Consider the following 23487-nt stretch of genomic DNA (forward strand, 5'->3'; position numbering starts at 1 on the left):
AATTTACACATCAACTCCAACGCCAGCAGCGGTCTCGTCAAATGACGTCATCAGCAGGGGACGAGACCAACCGGGTTCGTCCGAACTGCGCAGAAATGGCCTCAGAAGACGCGTTCAAAGTGAGTCTTCCCACGAAATTCCGCTTTTGTGCTCCCCCTTCGCAGGCAGTTTGAGCGGAGCCGTGTCTCTGTCCGTGTTTGCAGGCGTTCTCCCTGCGGGGGAAGGTGGCTCTGGTGACCGGGGCCAGCTCCGGCATCGGCGCAGGAACCAGCGTGCTGTTCGCCAAACTGGGAGCCCGTTTGGCTCTGAACGGCCGAGACCTGGACAACCTGAGCAAAGTGTCCAAAGAGTGCCGAGACTCCGGAGCCGCCGAGGTATCCTCATGCATCACCGTTACAGACTATTCACCCGACAAAATACTCAAAACACAGCGGACACACACAGACAGGCTGTCGATAGTAAAGAGGCCGCAATGCATTGTGGGATGAACACAAAACGTGTTAGTCTGCTTTGGAAGGACTGAATCAGAAATTAAATCTGAGCTGTAACAGCCTGAATGAAGATAAATCAGATACACTTTTTTTTTTTAAATATAGTTACAGCTGCTCCAGAATAGAAAGAGAAATATTACCACAACTTTGTGGACAGAATGTAAAAATAAAATAAACGATAACGTTTAAAGGAAAATATGTCAGTAAAGTGAGCTTGTGAGATTAAGTGGAAATATGAAACTGTACATTTCAGTATTAGATTATGTTTATTATTTATTATGATCAGAGGGTAGAGTCATAGAGATAAATATTGAGAAAATCCTTCTTGATGCCACAGTGTAATGGCTGTGTGTGTGCATCAACTGTGCAGCCTTTGCTTGTTCCTGGAGACCTGACTGATGAAGAGACGGTGAAGAGGACGGTGGAGAAGACCATCGCTCACTTCGGCCGGCTGGACATCCTCGTCAACAGCGCCGGCATCCTGGCCATGGGCAGCATCGAGACCACAGACCTCGCCCAGTATGACAAGGTCATGAACATCAACGTGAGGTAGGAAAGGCCTGACGTGGTATCGTCATGGAGACAAGAGTGCACAGCAGCAGGGATATATCAAATTTGTACGAACCTAATCGAATGCGACTGTTTTTGTGTGTGCATTTAATGCCTGTAGACTATTTTTCAATTGAACTGGGAGATTTTAGCACATGTGCAATTGGACCTTTGTGTTAAAACGGTCTCCGGTCACACACGCCATTCTCTGTAGAACCCATCAGCCATAAAATTATGTGAATAACACTGATTCTAACATCACTTGCTCTTGTTTCATATTTCAGATCTGTTTATCATCTGACTCAACTTTGTGTGCCGCACTTGATCAAGACCAAAGGCTGCATCGTCAACGTGTCCAGCGTCAATGGACAGAGATCAGTGAGTATTATGCAGCTGGCCAGCAGTTTCCAACTGCAGCACTTCGAAGTGTCTCTGAGAACTAACGTTCTTCTCTCTGTAGTTCCCTGGAGTTCTGGCCTATTGCATGTCCAAGTCTGCCATCGACCAGTTCACGTGCTGTGTGGCACTTGGTGAGTTGAGGCATTTTAGGCATGTTCACCATTGTAAGTTCACAAGAGCGCAGAAAAAAACATGACAGATTTTTTAAATTATTATTATTATTATTGTTATTTCAGAGCTGGCAGCAAAGCAAGTCAGAGTGAACTCAGTCTGGTATTGAACGTCTTATTTTTGCTTTTTAGTTCAGATGGCATTTGTAATGTAGATTTACCTGGAATCAGCTTTGTCTGAAGAAGTGCTTGTCTCCTCAGCCCGGGTGTGATCATCACAGAAGTCCACAAGAGAGGAGGGCTGGATGAGGAGCAGTACGCTCAGGTAAGGCAGGTCATCCAACCTAATTGGACTAACTGGGCTTTGCCCTCATTGGTTCTTCTTCAGGCTGTAAGCAAATAAAACTAAAGAACTTGTAGAGCTAAAAATGTTTACGTGTGCTTTTTCATTACAAGTTTCTTGCCAAGTGTAAGACGACCCACGCCCTCGGCCGACCAGGTGTGGTGGAGGAAGTGGCCCACAGCATCGCCTTCCTGGCGTCTGACGCCGCCAGCTTCATCACTGGAGTCAACCTGCCCATTGATGGAGGACGTCACGCCATGTGCCCGAGATGAGAGCAGCTGTTTTATCACACCCCAGTCTGTCAATATAGAGCTTTCAAAGTCTCCATCTGGCTGTGTGCTGTTTTTTTTTTACCCATTGTGGCTCCAGGTGAGTCGCCTCATTTTTCCACAGAAATTAAACTCAGGAGAGAAGTTCCAGGGACACAAAGAACACATAACTTCAAGGACACAATTTTTCTCCCATGTTTACAGTGGTAGTAGCTGTCAGGACTTGACAGCTTCCAGGTGTGAAATGTAGAGAAGGAAGCTGAAATGCACTCCCACAAGCAGGCAGTTTAAATGCATTTTATTATCTGGGTTTGCTATGAAGTTTACTTTGATGAATAAGAAGAAAGAAAGCTGCTTATCAACAAAAGGTTTTAGACATTTATTGAATTAGCTGTTTAGTCATTAGACTTCATTCACACAGCACAAAATGTCTGCACAGACCAAACACTGCAAGCTTGTGTGCTGTGGTAGTTTAATGTTGTCTATTGTGAGAAATCCTCTGAGTTTGTAGATTGGCAGGACCAACCTTCACTGCTGCACATTTTAGTGACAAATGCATGAACAGTAATTAAAAATGCTGGTGACGTCCTAAAAGACAGCGGATTGTGAGACATGACAATGTTATATAAAAAAAAAACAAAAAAAAAACAACCAAATTCAGACTGAAAAATATTTAAAGCTCCAAATGAGGCCTGGATTGAACTGTAAAGCTTGTGAGAATTTAAATATTTAAATAGAATCCACCGTAGATAAGAGTTGCATAATTATACATTTTGAAAAATAAAAAAATCTTAACTTATAGTGTCAGACTCGTACAAAGAATATTGAAAATGTTAAAATGCTACCTTGAAAAATAGAATTTAATGAATTTGGCCTGCATGTTAACAATCTTCCCTTTTTTTTGTGAAGCACTGACGAGGGTTTTATCATTCGAGTGTCGACTGTTGCAGCACCAGCTGTCACCTCCGCGTCACGCCGGGTCACACCGGGGCGAACGACTCCAGGTGCAGTACGAGGTAGCATCTGGACACACTTTTCTCTGCTAACGCTACGCACAGTGGAAAGTACCACACAGCAGTTGGTTGTGTGAAGATATCTGTAGAAATGTGGGCTCCCTCAGCACCGGGCAAGTTAGTAGAGGCTCAAAGAAATCTTGACCTGGCGGCAGCGTGCTTGTGTGTCTGAGGCACGCCGTTTACCTGAATGAGTGATGTGATGTTGGTGCTGTACATGCCTACAGGCTGTGGAACAATAACTATTGCACTTTATATTAAAATATACAGTACATATACATGTATAAATAATACTCCAACATTAAAATAGGAATTGTTGCACTTGTGGGTGTAAATGTTCCATATTTCTGTACAGATCTCCGGAAAGACTTTTCACGTTCTTGCAAAAATCAGGTGTCAGACCGTGAAGAAAATATGGTACAACATGGTCTGAGAGATGACAGAAGAGACGTTACTTCCAAAACGGGCGTTCAGATCTTGTATCGCACAAACAAGTCTCTGAAGAAGGAGCTTATTATTTTCCATAGGCTGATTAGTGCCGGAAGTCTTATCTCTGCATTTCCAACGGGCCCTCTTTCTCTGGCGCCCCCTCCAGTTTCTGCAGTCCAAGCATATTTTGTAGAGAGAAAGAAGAGTTCTCGGCCCCTGCATGGGGCCTTATAAGAAGCACACGGGTCCAACCTCGAGGTGATAGTGTCCTCCGGGTTCCACCGTCGGTAAGTTGTACACGTCCACGATGGGGAGTAAGTTTGGGTCCTGGGTCTGGAAGATGAAGTGGGTCTGATGCCAGCGGCCATCTTTGAGCTGAAAGTGAAAGGTGTGTTACATGATGTGATGATATGAAAGACCAAAATAAAAACCACTTTATCTGCTGACCTCCCGCCTCAACAGAGGCCAATGGGATTTTATTTTATTAAAAATCTGGATTTTCTTTTTTTTTTTTTATCAACAAGAATCTGCTTTTGCACAAACAAATCTCCAATTATTCTTAATAATCCACAGACCTCGGGGGGAGCTGTTTTCAACCAAAGAACAACCATCAGTAATGTGGTCTGTGGATTCTCCAGGACTGGCACCTTGAATAAAAATCCACTCACCTCTGTTCTGTTAGCTTTGGGGCACCAGCTGTCTGCATGGCTGGCAGGCACAAAACATGTTCAATTTTGGACTAAACCAAAACTAGGAGGCAATTAGCTTAGCATAAATCCTGGCAGCAGCTGCTGCGGTTTTAAAAACAGTCGACCAGCAAAGTCATGGATTCAGCTTGATCAGCCAAGAAATGATTAATAACAAAACTTTTTTTTTAAAACTTGCTGTGCATCCATTATACTAACTATACTAAGATAACTGCCGCCTTTCTTTGACAACAATTTTGAATGTTGAACGTTGTGGACCAAAGGAGTGTGTTTATGCTGGTGGCAGGACATACCCAGCAGTCATCGGTGGGTATGAGCGGCTCCAGAAGGTCTCCCGCCTGAATCTTCTCGCCGCTCCAGGCCTTGAAGCCCACGGCCCGGTCCGAAGGCTGCAGGGAAGGTCCTGCTGCCCACACAGGCGTGTTCAGACAGTGAATGGTGATGTGCTGCACGGCCTCGGTGCTCAGGAGGTGGATGAAGTTCATCTGGATACGACCCACGCCCGTCTCCAGCTGCGAGACAACGGGTTTTTATGCCAAGTTACTTTGCGGGGATGTTTATTCATATCTAACTCCGACCTGGTTCCCTCTTCACAGCGCTGACGCTACATTGTTTTGACCATTTATTTTAGATGTAACCACAATATGACTGATACATTTGGGTGCATTTAGTTTAAAACCAGATTGTTCAGAAACATTCAAACTGGGCTGTGCAAGTTTTAATCTCAGAAATAAAACAACTTCAGTTCAATTTAGGAAGTGATAACGCTGCAGTTCTGATCAAAATTAGACCAAGTTCCATCTGGATCCAAGATTTTGCTCTTAAATACAATTGTGGGATTAATTTTTTTACAGTTAATTCAGGATTTGGGTCTGGCCATGATATATTGTTGAACTGAAGGGTTGAAATATAAAACCAAAAGAAAAGAATGAAATGATGAAGGGAAGTTTAAGCCTCTTGAGCTTTTCTTGCCAGCTGAATGTGCCTTTGATGGTGACTTGGCCAAGTCCAGCCAAGGCTAAATAGGACATCTTAAGATTCACTGCATGCTTTATCCATCCAAGTAGTGCTAGTGTTTACTGTATAGCGCCAGAAACTGAACAGCTGTGCTCATTTATTATCTTAACTTTAAGCCTCGCCACTTTGTGAGATAGCCTGTTCGAGACAACATGAGGAAAACATTCAGGATCCAGGCGCCCCAGACTGCACAGCATTGTCCAGTGAATTTATCTCTCTAAATGTTATGTGTTTAAATTCTATAGTGTGTTTGCTCCAGCCGAGGCGAGTGACTAAATAAAGACTCCTCACCTTGGATACTGTGATGGGTTTCAGGCACGTTTGTCCTCCAGCAGTGAAGTTGCACGTCACCTCAATGGTGTCGGCAGCACAGCCGAGGTTCGGGTCGATCCAGTAGGTGCCTGCGAAAGCAGAGGAGGACACGCCGCCCATCAATCAAAACAAGCAATTTTTTGTCCAGAAAAGATGGACGGGTATAAAAATGTCCTCACCGTCGTACAGCCTGTGCTCACAGTTGTAAAGGTCCCGGCAGATTCTGGCAGGATTGTAACGGGTTCCCGGAGGGTTCTTTAAACTCTGGATCAGAGTGCTGAGGTGCTGCAGCGTCTTGAAAATCTCTGTACCCTGGTCTAACATGGGCAGGTCCATGCTCTGATAACTCTGCTTTGGACATAAAAAATGGATTTACCAACTTGCTCTAAAAATTTCTCCAACACAAAAGACATTGTTTCCCTCCAGACTGACCTCTTGCTTCAATGCCGTGTGTGAATCAATGAGGACTTGAAAGGCAGCACCAAGAGCCTCATTTCTCTACCAAAGAAGACAGTGAGGGAATTAGGAAACCTCCAAAACTTCAGTTTGGACCAGTAAGTGAGTCATCTAGTAAAGTTTAGTTCAGATTGTAAAATATAGATCGGATTTTTTTTAAATCGAGAGTTGTGTCTTCACCCCCCCCAAAAAAAAATCCCCTTCCACTGTCAACATAGAGAGAACATACTCACAAGTGAGAGAGCAGAACTGGGCCGACCCTGAGGACCAAAGGGAAAAACAATATTATTTTCATTCTGTGCGTTGTTATTTTTACTACTATCTTTTTTGGTGGCAGATTATTCATGTATGTACCAAAACTATTATGAACACAGTGGAAAAGGAAATGAAGCATTTAAAGTGGAGTCGCTGGCTAACAGCTATTTGAATTAGATCACAGTGGAAAATGAGCAGGTCCGTAACTAGTTTGATTTTCCTCCGAAAAACACACTCGACGTGCTCACGAGTCCTTGCAGGGTGTCGACGTATGGATGAGTTGCTCATCTTGAAATTATTTTTGAGCAGACTGACACAGCCACAGTTGCGTGTTGCATTTGAAATTGAGCTGTGGGATATGAATTATGAAAAACACTCCCAGTTAATTACCGTGACAGGTCTCATTAGATCCACCAGCAGAGATGAACAATCACTGGTCTACATCCTGACAGTGTCTAATGAAACGATCTGACTTTGGTTCATAGTTTTACTTGTAACAGATTTGCAGAAGCACAAAAAGACAAACTCTGTGCTATTCATATATTCTCTTTTTCATTTGTGTTTTCATTTCCACTCTTATCAAGGCCCAGAGTCTGAAAACCGGGCCGTCTGAACTGTTACAAGACAGTAAATCAATTACAGTGCTGCCGCGGAAAGAAGCTGCACTTGATCTTGATCTAGTTCAGCTTCCGATGAGCAAAGGGCAACTATTCAGAAAGAAAGAGTCTCATGCTTGTTTGAAAATAAAACACTCAGTCATGTCTTTTCTTCTAATCTTATGCATCTAAATTTGTCTTTTTCAATCTGGGGAAAAAATTAGTAACTCACTGGTGGTCCTGGAGGTCCACGAGGACCAGGAGAACCCTGAAAAACAAACCACATAGCCACATTATGTTTCACATAATTTATAACTTGGACTTTGCAAAAGATGATCAAGAGATGACGTTGTTTCTTCTTGTACAAAGTAGTGATGAAACTAAAAGACATGAATAATTACTCACCCTTGGTCCTTGTAATCCCTGATTAAAATCAAAGAAAAAAGAAGTCAATATTAAAATCAGTCTGAGAACAGATAGCACTCCATCATGTGTTGCATAATGCCGTCTTTGTGTAACCAATTCCAAACTTTATTGATCTACCCGCTTGCTCCTTTGCAAACCTACACTCAAATCTTACACAAATCTCCTCTTTGTGCAGTAAATCCTATTTTCACACTGCAAACCTGTGCATGAGAGTCGGCGTTTTCAAAGCCAGCTCGTGAATTACACCCGCGTATGAGCACTCAACAAACCTCTTTAAAAAAAAAGCTTGAGATGGGCATGGAGCCGACATTTATCACCCTGACACGAATTCCACAGCAGCTAAGTGTTACTGTGAGTGTAACAACAAACTGTGGAGTACAATAGGAAATGAAAAGTGCTGAGGGCCAAGCAGGCCGAGTGCTGCGCTGTCTCCATACTAAGTATCCGACTCTGTGCTCACAGTATAGACCAAAAAGATTCATCATACAGCGTCACGCACCGTCTCCCCTCGACTTCCTTTGTCACCCTGGGGTCCCTGATGGAGAGAGAGGAGAGAGAGCATCACTCCATCACTGCCACAACGCCAAGGGAAGTCACATAAAGCTTGGCAGATTGGAAGATATATGAGGTACGTACAGGATGACCGCCGGGGCCAATGATGCCAACGGGGCCCAGAGCTCCCTCCGTACCCTGGGAAGCAGAGCCATGTTAGTCACCGAGAACACACATGATGGAGCATCTGATGAAGCAGCGCTTATTTTTCACGCCAAGTGTGCAAGTTGTGAGAGATGAGCGCCCTGACATCAGCTGAAAAACTGCAACGAGTTTATCAAAGTACTATCAATCTTTATCTTACCATCAAACCACGAGGCCCTCTTGGCCCCTGGATCCCTGCTGGGCCGACGTCTCCTGGAGGTCCCTGGAAACACACAATCAATAGTCTTTCATGAGTTTACAAGGTGAGTTGGAGTGCAAACCAGCAATAAACAACCAAATGACCTCTTTGACCTCTGCCGGGAACAATGAGGATGTGATTCAGTGGCTAATTTCTCTGCTGATGCCGAAGAGCAAACACGGATGTTAAATGCTCCAGAAGCTAATCAATAAGTGATGTCCTAAACTGTATTTTCTCTGATGGTCACTAGGTGGTGGAAAGAAAATTCACTGACTCCCAGTCCATTACCAGAGAAACGTCATTTACCGTCAAGGTGTGTATGCTGAATCTTTAAGTCATCCTCAATGCTCAGCTAACACTAATTTTAAGAAAGAGAAATAAAACACTTTGAAGGATTTGGGTTGGGGTTATTTATTTATCTCTGCTGTGTTTTAAAGTGTTGTCCCAGTGGACAGAGGCAGAAATAAACTCATCAGAAGCTGGAATCTAGTGAATTTTAGCTGTTTGGCTTCATATTTCTTGAACAGTTATCAAATGTATTCTGCTTCTAATCAGATTTCTGTTCACTTGTAGAATTCAATAATTGTTTTAGCATATAAGAGCTCCTGTCAACGTGTTCATTCATTGGCTGACGCTGTGAGAAGACGGGCTGACAGTCTGGACGAGTGGTCAGTCTGTCGCAGCGCTGACATTCAGATGATCAGTCACACGCACCTACAGGCATCTTCGAGTTGCCAATTAACGTGACCTGCAAGTCTGCGGACTGCAGGAGGGAGCTGCGAGCCTGAGGAGAACCCTAACCCCACACAGCTCTGCACTGAAAGGCCGGCTGGCAGGTTCAGACTGAGGATGTCTGTGCTGCTGTGCTGCTCGTAGCTAGTCTGACTTGGCTAATTAAAAATGCATTACATCCCCAAAAAACAGGCATGTTTGGGTCAGTATTTGTTTTATTGCCGTCCGGTTGCACTTGTACAAAGAGAGAGAGCATTAAACCCAAAAACGAGCTTTGAAATGCCCAGTCAGAGACGTTTGGGTGGAGCTGTCGATGATGTTATATACACTACAGAAACAAAATGAGCGAGCCCAGTATGGCTTCACATGCTTAAACATCTGCTCATGGAACACGGACTACCGCTTTAAATCACAGCCCGACACGGCAGTCAAAATAAAGAGAGCAGCTGTGTTTTTGCTACATACATGTTGTTTATGTAGTAAGATGTTTGACTGATGTAGTAATTCTGAGGGAAGTGGGAAAGTTTTGTGACAAACAAGTGTAAACTGCTTAATCTCTCCTCTTATTTCGGATAAGGCCAATACTGTTGCCATTAAAATCAGCACAGCTATGCCCTAAAACAGGATGCTAAAACTGTTTTTCTGCTTTTTTTGCAGCCTTTATTTCTGCAGTATTAACTCATTTCACCGCCACACTTTGCTTCAGAGTTAGAGAAGTATTATAAAGTCCACTGAACACCAACACAAGGCTCATCTGCTTCACGCTCCTGTTGGACTCCCACTGTGGGAAAATATCCAACGTCTCTCTCGGGGTTTCAAATTAAAGAGTCAGACTCTGTTTCTTCAGCTGGCAGTAATCTATAGTGCAGACTTATGGTGGAGCAGATGTTATCCTGGGGCATGTTATCGTAATACCCAACAGCTTTCATACCAGTTATTACTGAAGCTAATATTACGTTGTGCACCTCGAGACACTTTGGGGTATTTAAACTTCACAAAACTGACTTTTTGAATCATTTTGTCTTTTAGGGTTAAGAACTGCGAGGTGAAGATTATTTCAGTCGTGAGTGGAGCTGTGTGAGTGCGTACCTTCGGCCCAAACAGACCAAACACCCCTGGAAATCCTTGTTCACCAGAATCTCCCTGACAAACAAAGAGATGGGAAAGTGTGTTAATATTTCACAGAAAGGAACCGAAATAAGTTATTCCGGCAAGTCGGCGCTCACTGGTTGGCCTTTTGGTCCCTGGTCCCCTTGTTTTCCTGGCAGTCCCATCCTGCCGACAGAGCCTCTTCTCCCTGGTGCTCCGGCGTGGCCTGGCAGACCCCTTTCGCCCTGGAGAGCACATGTAAACAAACAAATACATGAGCATCCTCCTCACATCGCTCTGAAGAACCCCTGCAGCAGACACAGCAGTAGAAGCCATCTGCGCAGCAACAGGCTCATCATCGTTTACCGCTTTCCCACCATGGACGCTGCGTACTGCATTTAGTGGAGCCGCTCACTAATTAAGAGCCACTGCCAGGAATATGGATATGAGCGGAGCTGGGCTGGAGCTTTGCCCCCTACATCAGTCGGGTGCCCCTTAATATAGAATTTGAAAGTTTCATTATCACAGGATGCAGAAGAACCAAAGTACACTTTTCCTCAAAACAAACTGCAGGTTCAATACATGTTTGCGTGTTAATTTAACCGTACGCGGTCGAATCAGAGCCCACCGCTCAAACCAGAGGCAGTGAGGTCAAATCCAAATTCCCAAAAGCACAGGTCCCATAAACGAATGCCGTCTGTGTTTCCACAGACACGCGTATGCAAATTTAATGTAAAATTGGCAAGGCGGTGGAAATCAGTGTGCCAGCTCATTAATATTTTGCAGCAGTCATTTCCTGAAATTATTGCACTGAATATGAGGTCTTTGTGCAGATTTTGGCCTTTGAGATCACAAAATGGTCGAAATATAAAGGCAGCATAACGGTGCCGAGGGAATCAGCTCCGACATATTAAGCGTAGCCGGCAGTTTCCATGTTATGCTGGCAGTAAATTTGCTGGCATTGTACGCTTATGCCATAATTTAGCATAGATTGTTTGTGCATTACATCAAAACTTTCTTTAAGTGGTGCAGATTGTCTCCCCACTGTCCTCACCCTCGCTCCAAACGGGCCTTGACTTCCAGGAAGCCCCGTCACACCAGGTTTACCCTGTTTTCCAGGTTTACCAACCAAGCCCAGCTCTCCATCTGCTCCTTGTTCCCCCTGATACAAATAAAATAAAATAAAATAAAAATAAAAATGATCAGTGCTGATTTATGAGGTAAGTTTATCTGAAACATTGCACTCTCCTTACTTTGACTCCTTTCCTTCCATCTTCACCAGACGGTCCATCTGTTCCAGGTGGCCCCTCGAGGCCCTCCCTGCCCACGATGCCCCGTGGACCAGCAGGACCCTCTGGACCCTTAAACACAATCAGAGAGCTTCATCTCAAAGCTTGAAATGATTTAAAATGGTTTAGGCCAAGACTAAGTGTTTATTTAGATGGGCCGATATCAGAGGCTTGTCAATCAGCGCTACGCAGGAAAGAGATGCGTCGAACTCACTGGTGGTCCTTTGGTCCCAGATGCGCCTGCTGCCCCCGGTTTTCCTTTCCGACCCTGGAGCATAAAGTACTCATGTTGCCCAGTTTCGACACGGTTATGTAACAGTAACAGTCCGGTTTTCTCACACAACAAAGTCCTGCCACTGTTTGTTATGTCCTTACTTGTTCACCTTTGGATCCTTTCAGCCCCGGCCGTCCCGTCGGCCCAGGATGTCCCTAAAATGATCATCACTGTTTGATTTGAATTATACAGATTGTGTTTGCAAAGTCTGACATTGTGTCTGCATATCAGAGTGGAGAAATAAATGGGATGCTTACAGGAAGCCCTGGGGAACCGGCTTCACCTCTCTTTCCATCAAAACCCATTTGACCCTGGAAAATAGGATTTTCTGCAGTTGAGTGTTTTAGAATATAACCCTGATTGACACAATACCTGAAGACAAAAGCAGACAACATGTCAGTTTGTTTTTGATTATTTTACTTACGATGTGTCCGGGGTCACCTGGCTCTCCTCTGTCTCCTCTGTCTCCAGGACGGCCCTGGATTCACACGGAGGTTCATTTATACGGCGTCCAGAACAGACAAAAATAAAAAGAAACAAACTGGTACATGTAAGAAACTCACTCTGTCACCTTGAGGACCAGGAGGACCTTCTGCCTTGCTGTCGTCCCCTTGTTCACCCTAAGCAGAAGCAAAAAAAAAAAAAAAAGCAGCCGCAATCAATGGCATTTCCCTAAAACTCGAGGGACTGCGCAGAATCAATGCAGATCTTGTTTGAAATAATATAACGATGGAAACACATCGCCTGCTCTGTACACATGAATGGCAAATCATTACATTCACTATTACCCATAATGATCCCATTTCACATAAATAGTCCCAACGGCTGCTCCGGGGTCTTTATGGAATTTGTTAACCAATAACCACGGGCGTATATGATTATAATAGTCATGTGTTGTGCATGTGACAAATTAAATAAATAAAAGAGGAGCTCAGCAGGCATGGAAAAGTCGGAGGGATAATTGGTTATGCCCAGGGCTCGAGCGAAAGAGGCCAGTTATGTGTTACATAACGGATACAGATAACTACTCATCAGCTGCATGCTTCGGCGCCAGTGTTACCTGGCTCTCTCAATTGACAATCATAAATTTTGCAATGACCTGTGTGATAGGCTAATATTGATTTTAATTATAGAGCGAGCGGAGCCATTATTTGGAGGATATTGGCAAAGAGAAAATAACAAATATCCACATCCAGATGGCTCCTACCCAGAGACAAAAAAAAAAAAAAATGAAAAAATGCAAATGAGCATCTCACTAAACTCTGCTGCTGTGTACTCCATTGTGTGCTGCTCTTGTCAAATAAAAACAAATTATGGGGCTAATATGCCCAAAACTATGGCCAGAAGGGTCCAGGTGCTCGGTAAATTATATACGTTTGACGGCGCTGAGATAATTGGATGTGTCCTGGTTTATATCGTCGATCACACTGAGGGAGAAGAAGAAGAACGAGACGGACGGAAGAAACACAAATTAGGTATAAACTGAAGTAACTAAAGGCGCAATGCATCAAACAACCTGAACAAGCAAATCACTCTGAGGACGTACCTTTTCACCTTTTGGCCCAGGAGGTCCCTGCGGGCCCTGTGGTCCCATGTGACCCTGCAACAAGACAAAGAGTTTGTGAGTCTGTCTTACTTCTGGGCTGTCACCCCGCAGCATTCACTGTGACCAATTATATTCAAGATAAAAGAGGATGACGCCGTTAAGTGTCCTCCATCAACACTTCATCTTCTGCTGCTGTGAAGAATGCCTTAAACCTGCAGTAATCAATTTGTTAGCGCCGTCTGATCCTGAATCTACCGTGTGAAGTGTTGATGTTTTAACTTCCTTCGTGTTGTCAAACTTAAACCAGTTGTATTATTTATTCATCAGTCCCATATTTTATCTGGCAAACACGGAGTGTATTCTTCATTGTTATTGCTGTAACCATCAGAGGACCCGGAGGGGGGGGAGGGGTGGGCAGACCTGGCCAGCTAAAGAAACACAAACCAAATGACTGGATTTTACAGTCGTTTGCTTTTTATCTTTAATTTCTCGGTCCATTTAAGGCCAACTGACGATTAGAAACAATAGTCCTACTTTCTGCCTTTTAATGGTCAGGGGACATATTTTAGGGAAATGAAGACATTTACTATGTAAAAAAAAGAAAAATCTACACGAGAGGAAGGAAAAATTCTTTCATCTGCATTTCATAAAAACATGACATTATAACCTAAAAAGTTTATTGACACATCCAAGTGCCAGAGAGGAGGATTCCCCCCCGACGGGCCAGCGATCATTCAACGTCAAGTACACATTAATCAAGAGCAGTTTCCACTGTGTCCCCCAATGTCCAGTGTGACCTTTGTGTGAACTCTGAGACACTTTTCTACAAAGTGTTCAAAAAAAAACATCCAGAAAGATTCACAAAACAAAAAATGGACGTAAACTGCAGCGCTGAAAAGTGAAGCCCATCCTGCAGGACCTTGAACCTGCACGCCATCTGATGACCACAAGTGGGGCGACTCCCCTGGCTGTGAAAGGAAGTCAGATCGTATTGAATTCTATGGGAAAATGTCCCTACTTTTCACTTCGTGTATTAGCTCAGTACACATTTTCCCATTGAATTCATGGTCTTGGGTTTCTACTTCCAGGTTTTTCAAAACAACATGATGTTCAATTATGGTCTAATTTAGAGCATAAAACAAGATACACATGCAGGCGTGACCTCTTCTGCTGCACCAACATGGCAGCCAGCGAACTGCCAACCAAAAGTTCAAAAGTTCAGAAAGCTAATGGACGACATCACAACTATACTGAGTTCCATCAGTGCTTACCTCGTAGCCGGATATGCCTGCACTTCCTTGTTGGCCCGTCCTCCCAGGAGCACCCTGGGGAAATGTGGATATTAAGCTCACATCCACCGACAACCAATTAAATCCTTCAATAAAGAACCTACTACTGGCCCGATGGTTCCTCTTGTGCCCTTCTGTCCGACAAAGCCCATCTCTCCCCGCTCACCGACTGGCCCCGTCTCTCCCAGGTGACCCAGGTGACCTTTGCTCCCCTGGAGGGAATCCATCAATGAGCAGGTATGTACAAACATCCCTGAACTGCTGTGCTGTTTGTTTGACAATTCAAACATTTAATAGTGAAAGTCTACTTGACAAGCACCTCCACCTGACCTCACTGTTTACTACTACAGCACAGAAGTATTCAGCTCTTTGTGAGAGGGAACAAACTGACAGGAACGCGAGAGCGAAAGCTGCATTTTAGCCCAGAGCAAGGGAGCTGACAAACCTTTTCTCCAGGTTTTCCTCTTTCACCAATTTTGCCAGGTTTACCCTCTTGACCCTTACGAAGAAAATTCAACAAGGCTGTGAGGTGACAAAAACATCCACCATTTCATGGGAATTCAATCAAATTCGGAGTTGGCTGCCAAGACACTCACCCTCACACCCAGCAGTCCGGGAGGCCCAGGAGGTCCTTCGTGTCCCTTCAGACCAATTTCACCCCTGTCTCCTTTAGCGCCCTCTGGACCAGCATCCCCCTTTTCACCCTGAGAGTATTACAAGTGAAAAAACACATGCTCACGATGAGTCTTATTGACATAATCACAGGAAACCATCGCCAGGATTTTGGCCTGCTCGAATACCTGAATAAAATATTCGGAGAGAAAAACCATCCTCGCAGGACAAGCATGAAAAATAAATAAATGAAATATCTGACTGTAGTTACAGGTTTTCATATGATATTCCCCATCATCAGCTGACAAAGCGTCAGCAGAAAAGCTGCAGAACCTCGCAGCACAGTCCCCTCAGACCCGATCCGACGAACACACAATCCTGGGTTAAGATCAGAGTGGGAGTCGTGGTTTTACAGAGCGTGGCAGGTTATAAATAAAATCCTTCATTTCATCCAGTATTCACAGGCCACCAATGACACGAGGCCAGGACAGGAGAGCTGTGAGCTCTACCTCTGGCTCGACATCAGAGTCCTACCGCAGCGGCGGTTTCTGCAGTGACAGCTCGGGCATGTAAACACAGAGTTCCAGTTAGTGTCACCAGAATGACACAAAGGCACAGCTAATTTACTGGTGACACACACCGGGCTATAATTTGGAGATATTTCGAGGCTGGAAAGAAGAAGAATGTCACGGTGATTTGACATGTTTTCCAAAAGTGCCCTGTGCTCTCACAGCATCACCAAAAGAAGCTGAGGGTTCTTCAGCTTCTTTGGATTCTGCTGGCTGTCACATTCTTTCATTTTGAAGGAAAGCCACGACGTCCACCTGCTTAATCTTCTTGGTCTGAAATGTGAAGTGAAGTGTGTAAATGCCACGAAAGGCCGGACCGCGAACCGAACTCCGAAAAAGACCGCAGCAGCCAACAGTGGCCTCGTCAGCACAGGTTGAAATATCACGACACCTTTAATAGTTCAATAAATCAGAGCTGCGTTTGGACGTTTTCCACTCCCAGAAGTCCTCATGTCAGCCAACAAACACACACAAAAGATATCTGAACGTTAATGTTTCTAATAGCACCGCCTGCTTTATGAGCAAATCATCTGCCTCCATCACACAAAATAACTTCGTTGGGTTATTTTAGATTATTTTATTTTATATTATGTGCATTAATGTATATTTATGTAAAGAATAAGAAAACAGCATAAACAGTACATACAGTAACAACCTGCTTGTTTTACTAAATCTAAACAGTTTAAAAATGAATCAGGTGATAACAAATCACTGAGTCCAAAAAGTGTCATGTTAGCATAAAAAACATGCTTTTATGACAATCGGTTGAATTTATTGCTCAAATTTCAGCAGTTCGCACGGCAATGAAGCACCAATTCCAACATTTAACAGTGAAAGCTGCAAATCCATCTCGAGCTCACTGTTTTCCACCAAGGAGCCGATTTCTGTCCAACAGCTGCTCAAAGTCGTTTAGTCCCCCAACTAACAGAAAACGTCCTGTAGAGCTGAACGGAGGCTTCGGTCGACTCTTCTGTCTGCTCACATCTTTCCACCTTCTCTAAGCCAAAATCTGTCAGACCTCTGCTGAGTCAACAGTCATTCTCAGCTTTTTTTCTTTCTCCATTACAACACTTGGCAGACAGCTGAGCTCTTAAAATAGCCACTCTATCTGTTTTCACTGAGTGTCGACACAATGCAGCTCCGACTGCTCGAAGGGCAAAATCTTACAAACAGTGCTCATCTTGCTCTAATTACAGCGAGCTGCTGCAGTAAACGGGGAAGTTCGGAGGGTTCACAGACAAGCAGCTTCAGGATAGAAGAAAAAAATGCTCAAATTAGCAATAAATGTGTCAATATTTTTCCCATCTACTATGGGCTTTTACAATTAGAAACACAGTTTTTGAAGTGATGCATATCTCAAATTTTCACCTCCACTTGTTCTTTTTTTTTTTTTGGGGTACTTGCCTTGGCTCCATCAGGCCCACTTGGTCCAGCCTCCCCATCGATGCCTGGCTCGCCCTGATAATTCAATCATAAAAATGGCTGCAGCATGTTCCAGTGTCACAAACTCACTAATCACATGAAGCAAAAACAGATGTGTATCAAGCACATAGATTTTATAGACTTATTTGTAAAACAAATTAACCACCCGATTTATCCCGCGTTACGAGTGATTTGTCCACGTCTGAGTATTACTGAGTTTCGAAAAATTGTTGGGTACTCACTCTCTGGCCAATCAAACCCTGCTCCCCAGTGTCGCCCGGTACACCGATGGCACCCTGCCAGAGGAGAAAACATGATGTGTTGTGATGTTTTGGATTTCTTTGGATTTATTTTCCTCCATGGTGGTTGATAGCTTCACATTTCCACAATTTCAGCTGATGAGAAATTTCTTTGTTTGTTTGTTTGTTTAACAGGAACTCTAACCACAGATATCCACAGCTCAGTGCCGAACAAATGATTTTTCTTTTTTTTCTTGGCACAATTGCCCTCCTTGTCGTACAGACTGATGAGCTCAGCAAAGGACATATTCTGACTGACGCCAATTTAAGCGAACTAGATCTAACAGAGAAGCTTGTTTTTGTGCTTAGACACACAGAGGTCTTAGATCTTCAAAAGAAATGGCAGCAAAAACCAAGTTTTAGTTTGCTGAAATGAAAACATGTTTTAAAAGACAATCAATTCTTCACAGAATATTGTGATGTGTATATCGTTTCCCTTCTTTTTCCAGCACTGGCGCACAAATGTGGTTCCATGCAGCAGGAGGTGGTGACAGTGACCATTTAGTGTGGAAATCTAGTGATTTCCTGCCAGTTTCCGTGCTGCAAAAACATAAACAGGAATATTTCAGCAGCTTTTCATCATCATCATTTTCACCTGCCCTCCGGTTTCACCAGGCAGTCCTCTCTCTCCAGCCTTCCCTGGTGGGCCCTGTCACAAACAGCGACAGGATTTGGTATTCAGCTCCAACATAAATGTCAGCAGGAGTTCTTACACCAGCTGCATGATCAAACTCACCGTTGGTCCCATCTCCCCCAGAGGCCCAATCGTTCCCGGGGGCCCTGCTGGTCCCTGCGGTGCCAAAGCAGAGGCATCAATAAAAAGGTTAAGAGCGCTTTCTAATCTTGGACAAACAACCCTGAAAGTGACAGTAAAGGAGGAAAAATGTGAAAACAAAATGACAACCTGGCAAAAAAAGAAAAGAGTGTGGATTTGTGGAGATAAGTTAATCTGTAGAGCTCAGAGGCTCCAAAACACAGAGCCAAAGCTTCTGTAAGTGATGGAAACACATTCAGGCTACAATACAGCTGCCTCTCCAGGAAGGAGACGGTGTAAATCACATTGTCTCAGACTCACTCCCTCTCTGCTTGTGTCTGTGAGACTTGGACAGAATAACAGAAAGAGGATTAGGCTCTTCAGGGATTTTCGACCAGGCTGAGGGTTCCTGGGATTCGCTGAGTAAAAAGGTACAGGAGTAGAAATTCTAAGTTTTTGTGCAAGGGCGAGGAACGAGGGTGCACGGAGGATGCTGCAGATCATTACTGATAATGAGACGCTGCGGTTTCTGCCCTCTTGGAGATTCTGCAGCTTCCAAAAAAAATTTACATATCTGAACCAGAACAGGAAAGAAAACATTATCATACAGTAGCTGTTTGATAATGAGGTTTATATTCAGCTGTGGAACCAAAATAGGATCCACTCACGGAGGCACATAAACAACTCACAGGCTCCCCTGCAATTCCTTTGGCTCCGGGAGGTCCCGAGGGTCCCTGAACACCCTGAAAATAAAACAGCTGTTTACAACAAACACACACACACATGCTGAAATGCCACAGCACCCGCTGGAGAGGCAGCGAGCCACATGGGTACCTCTTATCTACTACTGTTCCCCCAAAATGTCTCCACCAAAAAACAAGACTGACCTAAAACGGACCTCTGTTAGCCCCAATCACTTACTGGAAATCCCTTCGGCCCAGCTTCGGCTCGTTCGCCAAGCTTTCCCTGCAGCAGAACAACAAAAGAAAACAAACTGAATAAAAAATAAAAAGTTAAGGACAGTTTTTAATGGTGCCGTTTGTTCTGACGCACGTGTTCAGCTCCGCATAGAGAGGAGAAGCAAATCCTCATATTTCATGAGCGAGAGCCGGAGAATGGTTGGACCTTTAGTTTGATAAATGAATTTCTGATCAACAAAATGATATTAGACTGCTTCGCACTAAATGAATATCCACTGAAGGTCAGGTGTTCAGTAAAGCTCTGACAGTCCAAAGTAAAGAAACGCGATGAGAACTGTCGGTGAAGCAGTGCTATTGTCACAATCTTCACATTTTAGTAGACGTGGTGGGTTTTAATAGTTGTGTATTTTATATTCGACTGTGTGCTCGGCAAGCGCGGTTTGATTAAAACTGCACGCATTTCCCTCTAACCTCTGCCTTAATGAGAAATCTCGGGGGAAATTTGTTTTCATTAGGACGAAAGCATCAACATCGCTCTCCTTTTATCCGAGGTTCTTATTGGGTGACCTTGAGAAGGAGCGAGACCAAATGTACTCTCACCAGAATTGTTGTTAATACAGTTAATAATGTCATTACAGTTAGGAGAGGAAAGTGAAGAAGCCTGATTTTCCCCTACCATCTCTCCAGGGAGGCCCGGCTTTCCTGGTGGGCCATCGGGGCCCTGCGAAGAAAACATCCAACTCAGTTAAGTAAGCTTTTAAAAAAGAAAAAATCCCCCAGAGTTAAAAATGTTCCCGACCGCCAAGCCATTCCAGCACCATCAATATTTTAGAAGTCTTTGATTTAAGGTTCTGTTGTTAGATTTGTAGATAGAGTGTCCTCTGAAGGTTCTTCAGATAAAAATAGTTAATAATTACAGTCTGCTGAACAAAGCAGCTTTTTTTTCCCGTCCATTAAAGAAGGCTGGAGTCATCCTGTTTATTCTGGATTTCCATGGAGTAGATCTGACGTGTGCAATTAGGACAGCTTAGAGCCAGAGACAGTTTGGTAAATGAATATAATCAACAATGATCAATCAAAGGTCAGCGGTCAATTTGGACTTTTGGACCACGTGCTTACCTTTACTCCTGTTGACCCCTTCTCCCCCACGGGGCCATCAGGACCTCTGGGCCCCTACGCAAAGGAATAAAAGTTGTCACTGATTAGCTGAGCTATGGAAAACTTGGCCTTTAACAGACCCGAGGCGCGTGTTATTTAAAGCATTAAGTCAATGAATCTGGCCAGGCGATCTCCATTTCTGTCATTTGCATTTATTAGAGCCGGGGAGGCAGTTCTCTTGGTTTTATGGTGTGCTACGTTTTAGCCCCCGCTGGAGAGACACAATCAAAGATTTGGGGTTCTTTAAAAATACTTCACATCTGAGAATTAGCCCAATCCACGCTGTGCAGACTTTGTCCCCATCTTTCCACATCGTCTGCACGCTGGTGCTATTGTAAAGAAGCTTTGGGAAAAGGTCACAAATTCTGGGGCTCTTAAATTGAGCCAAACTATTAACTAACAGGAAATTTTAAGGCGCTGACGACGTCTTTTGCAGAGCAACAGCTGAGTACAGATACTGCCTGTGAGAGGCTTTGACATTTTAATATCTGTTATTGGTAATAACAGCGAAACCTGCTGACACTGAGATTTAGTCGTGTTTAGTTCAGAGGAAAGGTTGTAGCAAAACTGTGAAATGTGGATTAAACATCACAATCAATTTAATAAGCTCTCTAAAAAAAAAAAAAAAAAGTCCAATGAAGTCATTGAAATGATTCAATAATAAAAATTCATGGCCTTTTAACCCGATGTTTGAAAAATCATCTGTGCAATAGTGATAAATCCTGTTTCGTCTGATGATAAGTAGCATTTGCACCGAAGGGGATAAAGTTGAAATTCAAAGTTTCTTAAAACAAGAAACACATGATACAATTGGAGCGATGCCTCGGTCTTATTTCAAGTTATCATCATGTGAATGATTCCAGCTGAAGCTGGGTGTAATCCTCTCAGTCCATTGGATTTATTGATTGATTGCCATTTATTTTGGACAGCAAAACAGAATAAAGATAAATATGTTTGAAAGGGCAGACATTTACTATCCATCCTGCCATCTGTGATGATAAAATCATGGTGACGGATTGCTTAACTGTCACGGAGATAACCGTAAAGCTTGCTGAAATTTAGAGGAGTGAGATTGAAAAAGGACTCCTAAAACATCATGAAACCACAACGTGGTCAAGTGTGACTAAAACTGTGGAAGTTCAATTTTAAAAACAAGAAGGTAAGGAAGGAGAGAGAATTTTTTCTCCCACACATGGACCACATTTAAATGAGTGAAATCAGTGCCTCATTTTTCTTTCTTTCTCTCTTTTTTTAAATAAAACTTCGGCCACAGGAAAAGCTTATTACTATTTTTTCCTGATTCCTCTTAATTGGGAATTACTTTGGAAGCTGCAATAAAGAGAACGGTGTGTAATCATAGTGGTTTCAATTCTATTTTCCAAAGCCTTGATGTAATTTCCAGTTATTATAGTTATTAAATATTACATTTGTGACTGCCTGTGATATCAGAGGAGCCGTGTAAAAACCGTTCCGGGGAATGAAATGCTTTAATTATACCACTTACTCAGGTTAGATCAATTATTCATTCAGTCCAGTCATGCTGCTGCGCAACTGAGGGCTATTTTCACAAAACAGAACACTCAATTATGGAAAAGCCGGCGAACACTGGAATTGTCCTGAGCTCATAGTGAACACGGGGACGAACACGCCTTTCCGTGTTCAGAAACTCCGGGGTATTTCATGGTATGAGGCGAGATGTTGGGACAGGCTGCTTAACATAACAGAATTAATGTGCTTCACTAAAGCATGTTGTCTGTGTACTTTTTGTTTTTTGTTGCGCTGCTGTTCAGTCAGATTTAAATATCTGTGGATTTTTACGCTTGTTCCAAATAAAATGTTGCTGCTCCTGCTGGGGGGTGTGAAATACACGCGCTCTTGACTAATTGTTTTCTTTCCCCACAGAGACAGCCAACGAGAAAAAAATGAAACAAGACTCAACACAGTCCGCTGCTGTTCTACCGGCTCTGTGGGGAAAAGGGAACGCCAGGCTAGCGCTCAGCTGGTACGGTTACTTCACTCCCCACCTCAGATGAGCGTACACGTAAAAGGAGTTTAGATGAAGCTGATGGCAGCGCCTTTAATTCTTAAGATATTTCATAAATGTAAAGTTTTTAGGGATCACGCATGTCTGTAAGAACGCTTTTCTCTATTTGATTGCTGTTGAGATGTTGGACCTCAAAAACCTTTGAGCCTTGAATGTGATCCTAAGAAAGAATTCCCAAGTTTGTAGTTTTAGTCTGAAGAAGAAGAGGTTATCCAAAGACAGCGTGTGTGTGCAGATTAAAAGAGGAACTCCTTCCCACACAGGCTGAAGCTACAAGCACACATATTCAGCTTTTTTAAACCTGAATCTGGTTGAACAATGACGGTTCAGACACAAAGCTGAGTCTTGTCATTTGGTTCCATTACCTGAAAAGTGTATTCCATTTTCAAGGCCTCTTCCACGACCCAAGTGGATTTAATTATATTTAATGAGGACGCATAAGAGTTAATGTGCTCGACATGTATTCAACCTCTTTATGCTGAACTATTCAGAATCTGTGCTGGAAATGAAGGTAATGGAGCCATCGTCCCTTTGCCTTGATCCCGCTTCGTGACTGTACTGACATTTAGAGTAACAAATTCAGTCATAAAAACAAGCTCAAGATGACTAAGCAGTAAAACCTTTACGGTTCTACAGTCTCCTCTTTCAATCTGTTCATAGACATTCACAAAATCACTTCCTTTCCGTCACAGCACCAGCTCTGATTTAGTCTATTTTGTGACAATTCCTTTCCTTTGCATTGGAAATCTTGAATTTGTCTCCATTTATTTTTTAATTACCTAAAAATGATGGAAGTGTTTGTTAACAAAGAGTTGTGTATTATTGAATGGTTGCAGAAAGATTTCACTGACTTACCCTTATGCCTTTGGGTCCTCTGATTCCAAAGCATCCCCGTGAACCAGGAGGCCCCTGAATGTGCAGAGAAATACGTCAAACTATGGAAACTTAGATACAAACTCTCTGTCCTGTCTTCACTTGCCATGTCAAGTTGAACGCAGGGACGTAGAGACTGTTAACTGAGAGCAGACTAAAATAGTTCCTAAGTTGTGATCAGAAATGAAATACGTTTCCAATTGTTAGGCCACGACAGAGAGCTGGGAGCTGCGAGATGATTTAAATTCAGGGATCATAGTGTAGATTCAGAAAAATGCTTTCCAGCCATCAACATCTGCCCCTGACACTTCTGATGTGGTCAGCGGTGCAACAGATTTGTGACTTTCAAC

General features: G+C 43.4%; 2 protein-coding genes across 3 annotated transcripts in view; one reads left to right on the forward strand and one right to left on the reverse strand.

Annotated features, from left to right (window-relative positions):
• Positions 1–11: 11 nt before the first annotated feature.
• On the forward strand, positions 12–2211 carry LOC115048828 (3-oxoacyl-[acyl-carrier-protein] reductase FabG). Its single transcript, XM_029510610.1, has 8 exons — positions 12–119; positions 204–374; positions 862–1040; positions 1325–1418; positions 1501–1570; positions 1676–1712; positions 1811–1874; positions 2006–2211. The coding sequence occupies exons 1-8, from the start codon at positions 42–44 to the stop codon at positions 2162–2164; spliced, it is 852 nt and encodes a 283-aa protein (XP_029366470.1). The 5' UTR covers positions 12–41; the 3' UTR covers positions 2165–2211.
• A 237-nt stretch (positions 2212–2448) lies between these two features.
• Positions 2449–23487, reverse strand: part of col27a1b (collagen, type XXVII, alpha 1b) — a 56161-nt gene continuing 35122 nt past the window's right edge. Inside the window, exons 28-61 of one of the 2 annotated variants that reach the window (XM_029511040.1) lie at positions 23120–23173; positions 20182–20235; positions 19739–19783; positions 19064–19108; positions 18832–18885; positions 18125–18178; positions 17984–18037; positions 17332–17385; positions 17072–17125; positions 15083–15190; positions 14932–14985; positions 14591–14698; positions 14469–14522; positions 13198–13251; positions 12215–12271; positions 12076–12129; positions 11909–11962; positions 11753–11806; positions 11592–11645; positions 11342–11449; positions 11143–11250; positions 10226–10333; positions 10089–10142; positions 8229–8291; positions 8009–8062; positions 7872–7907; positions 7352–7369; positions 7179–7214; positions 6329–6355; positions 6072–6137; positions 5819–5987; positions 5619–5728; positions 4604–4822; positions 2449–3978 (exon numbers count right to left, since the gene is read on the reverse strand). In XM_029511040.1, coding sequence (XP_029366900.1) covers positions 3832–3978; positions 4604–4822; positions 5619–5728; positions 5819–5987; positions 6072–6137; positions 6329–6355; positions 7179–7214; positions 7352–7369; positions 7872–7907; positions 8009–8062; positions 8229–8291; positions 10089–10142; positions 10226–10333; positions 11143–11250; positions 11342–11449; positions 11592–11645; positions 11753–11806; positions 11909–11962; positions 12076–12129; positions 12215–12271; positions 13198–13251; positions 14469–14522; positions 14591–14698; positions 14932–14985; positions 15083–15190; positions 17072–17125; positions 17332–17385; positions 17984–18037; positions 18125–18178; positions 18832–18885; positions 19064–19108; positions 19739–19783; positions 20182–20235; positions 23120–23173 — 2442 coding nt within the window. In that variant the 3' untranslated portion in view covers positions 2449–3831. Of the gene's footprint in view, positions 3979–4603; positions 4823–5618; positions 5729–5818; positions 5991–6071; positions 6138–6328; positions 6356–7178; positions 7215–7351; positions 7370–7871; positions 7908–8008; positions 8063–8228; positions 8292–10088; positions 10143–10225; positions 10334–11142; positions 11251–11341; positions 11450–11591; positions 11646–11752; positions 11807–11908; positions 11963–12075; positions 12130–12214; positions 12272–13197; positions 13252–14468; positions 14523–14590; positions 14699–14931; positions 14986–15082; positions 15191–17071; positions 17126–17331; positions 17386–17983; positions 18038–18124; positions 18179–18831; positions 18886–19063; positions 19109–19738; positions 19784–20181; positions 20236–23119; positions 23174–23487 lie in introns of both variants that reach the window. The other variant, XM_029511038.1, reaches the window with a different exon arrangement.

The sequence above is a fragment of the Echeneis naucrates genome, chromosome 9 (genome assembly GCF_900963305.1).
Source record: "Echeneis naucrates chromosome 9, fEcheNa1.1, whole genome shotgun sequence".
Classification (NCBI taxonomy): Eukaryota; Metazoa; Chordata; class Actinopteri; order Carangiformes; family Echeneidae; genus Echeneis; species Echeneis naucrates.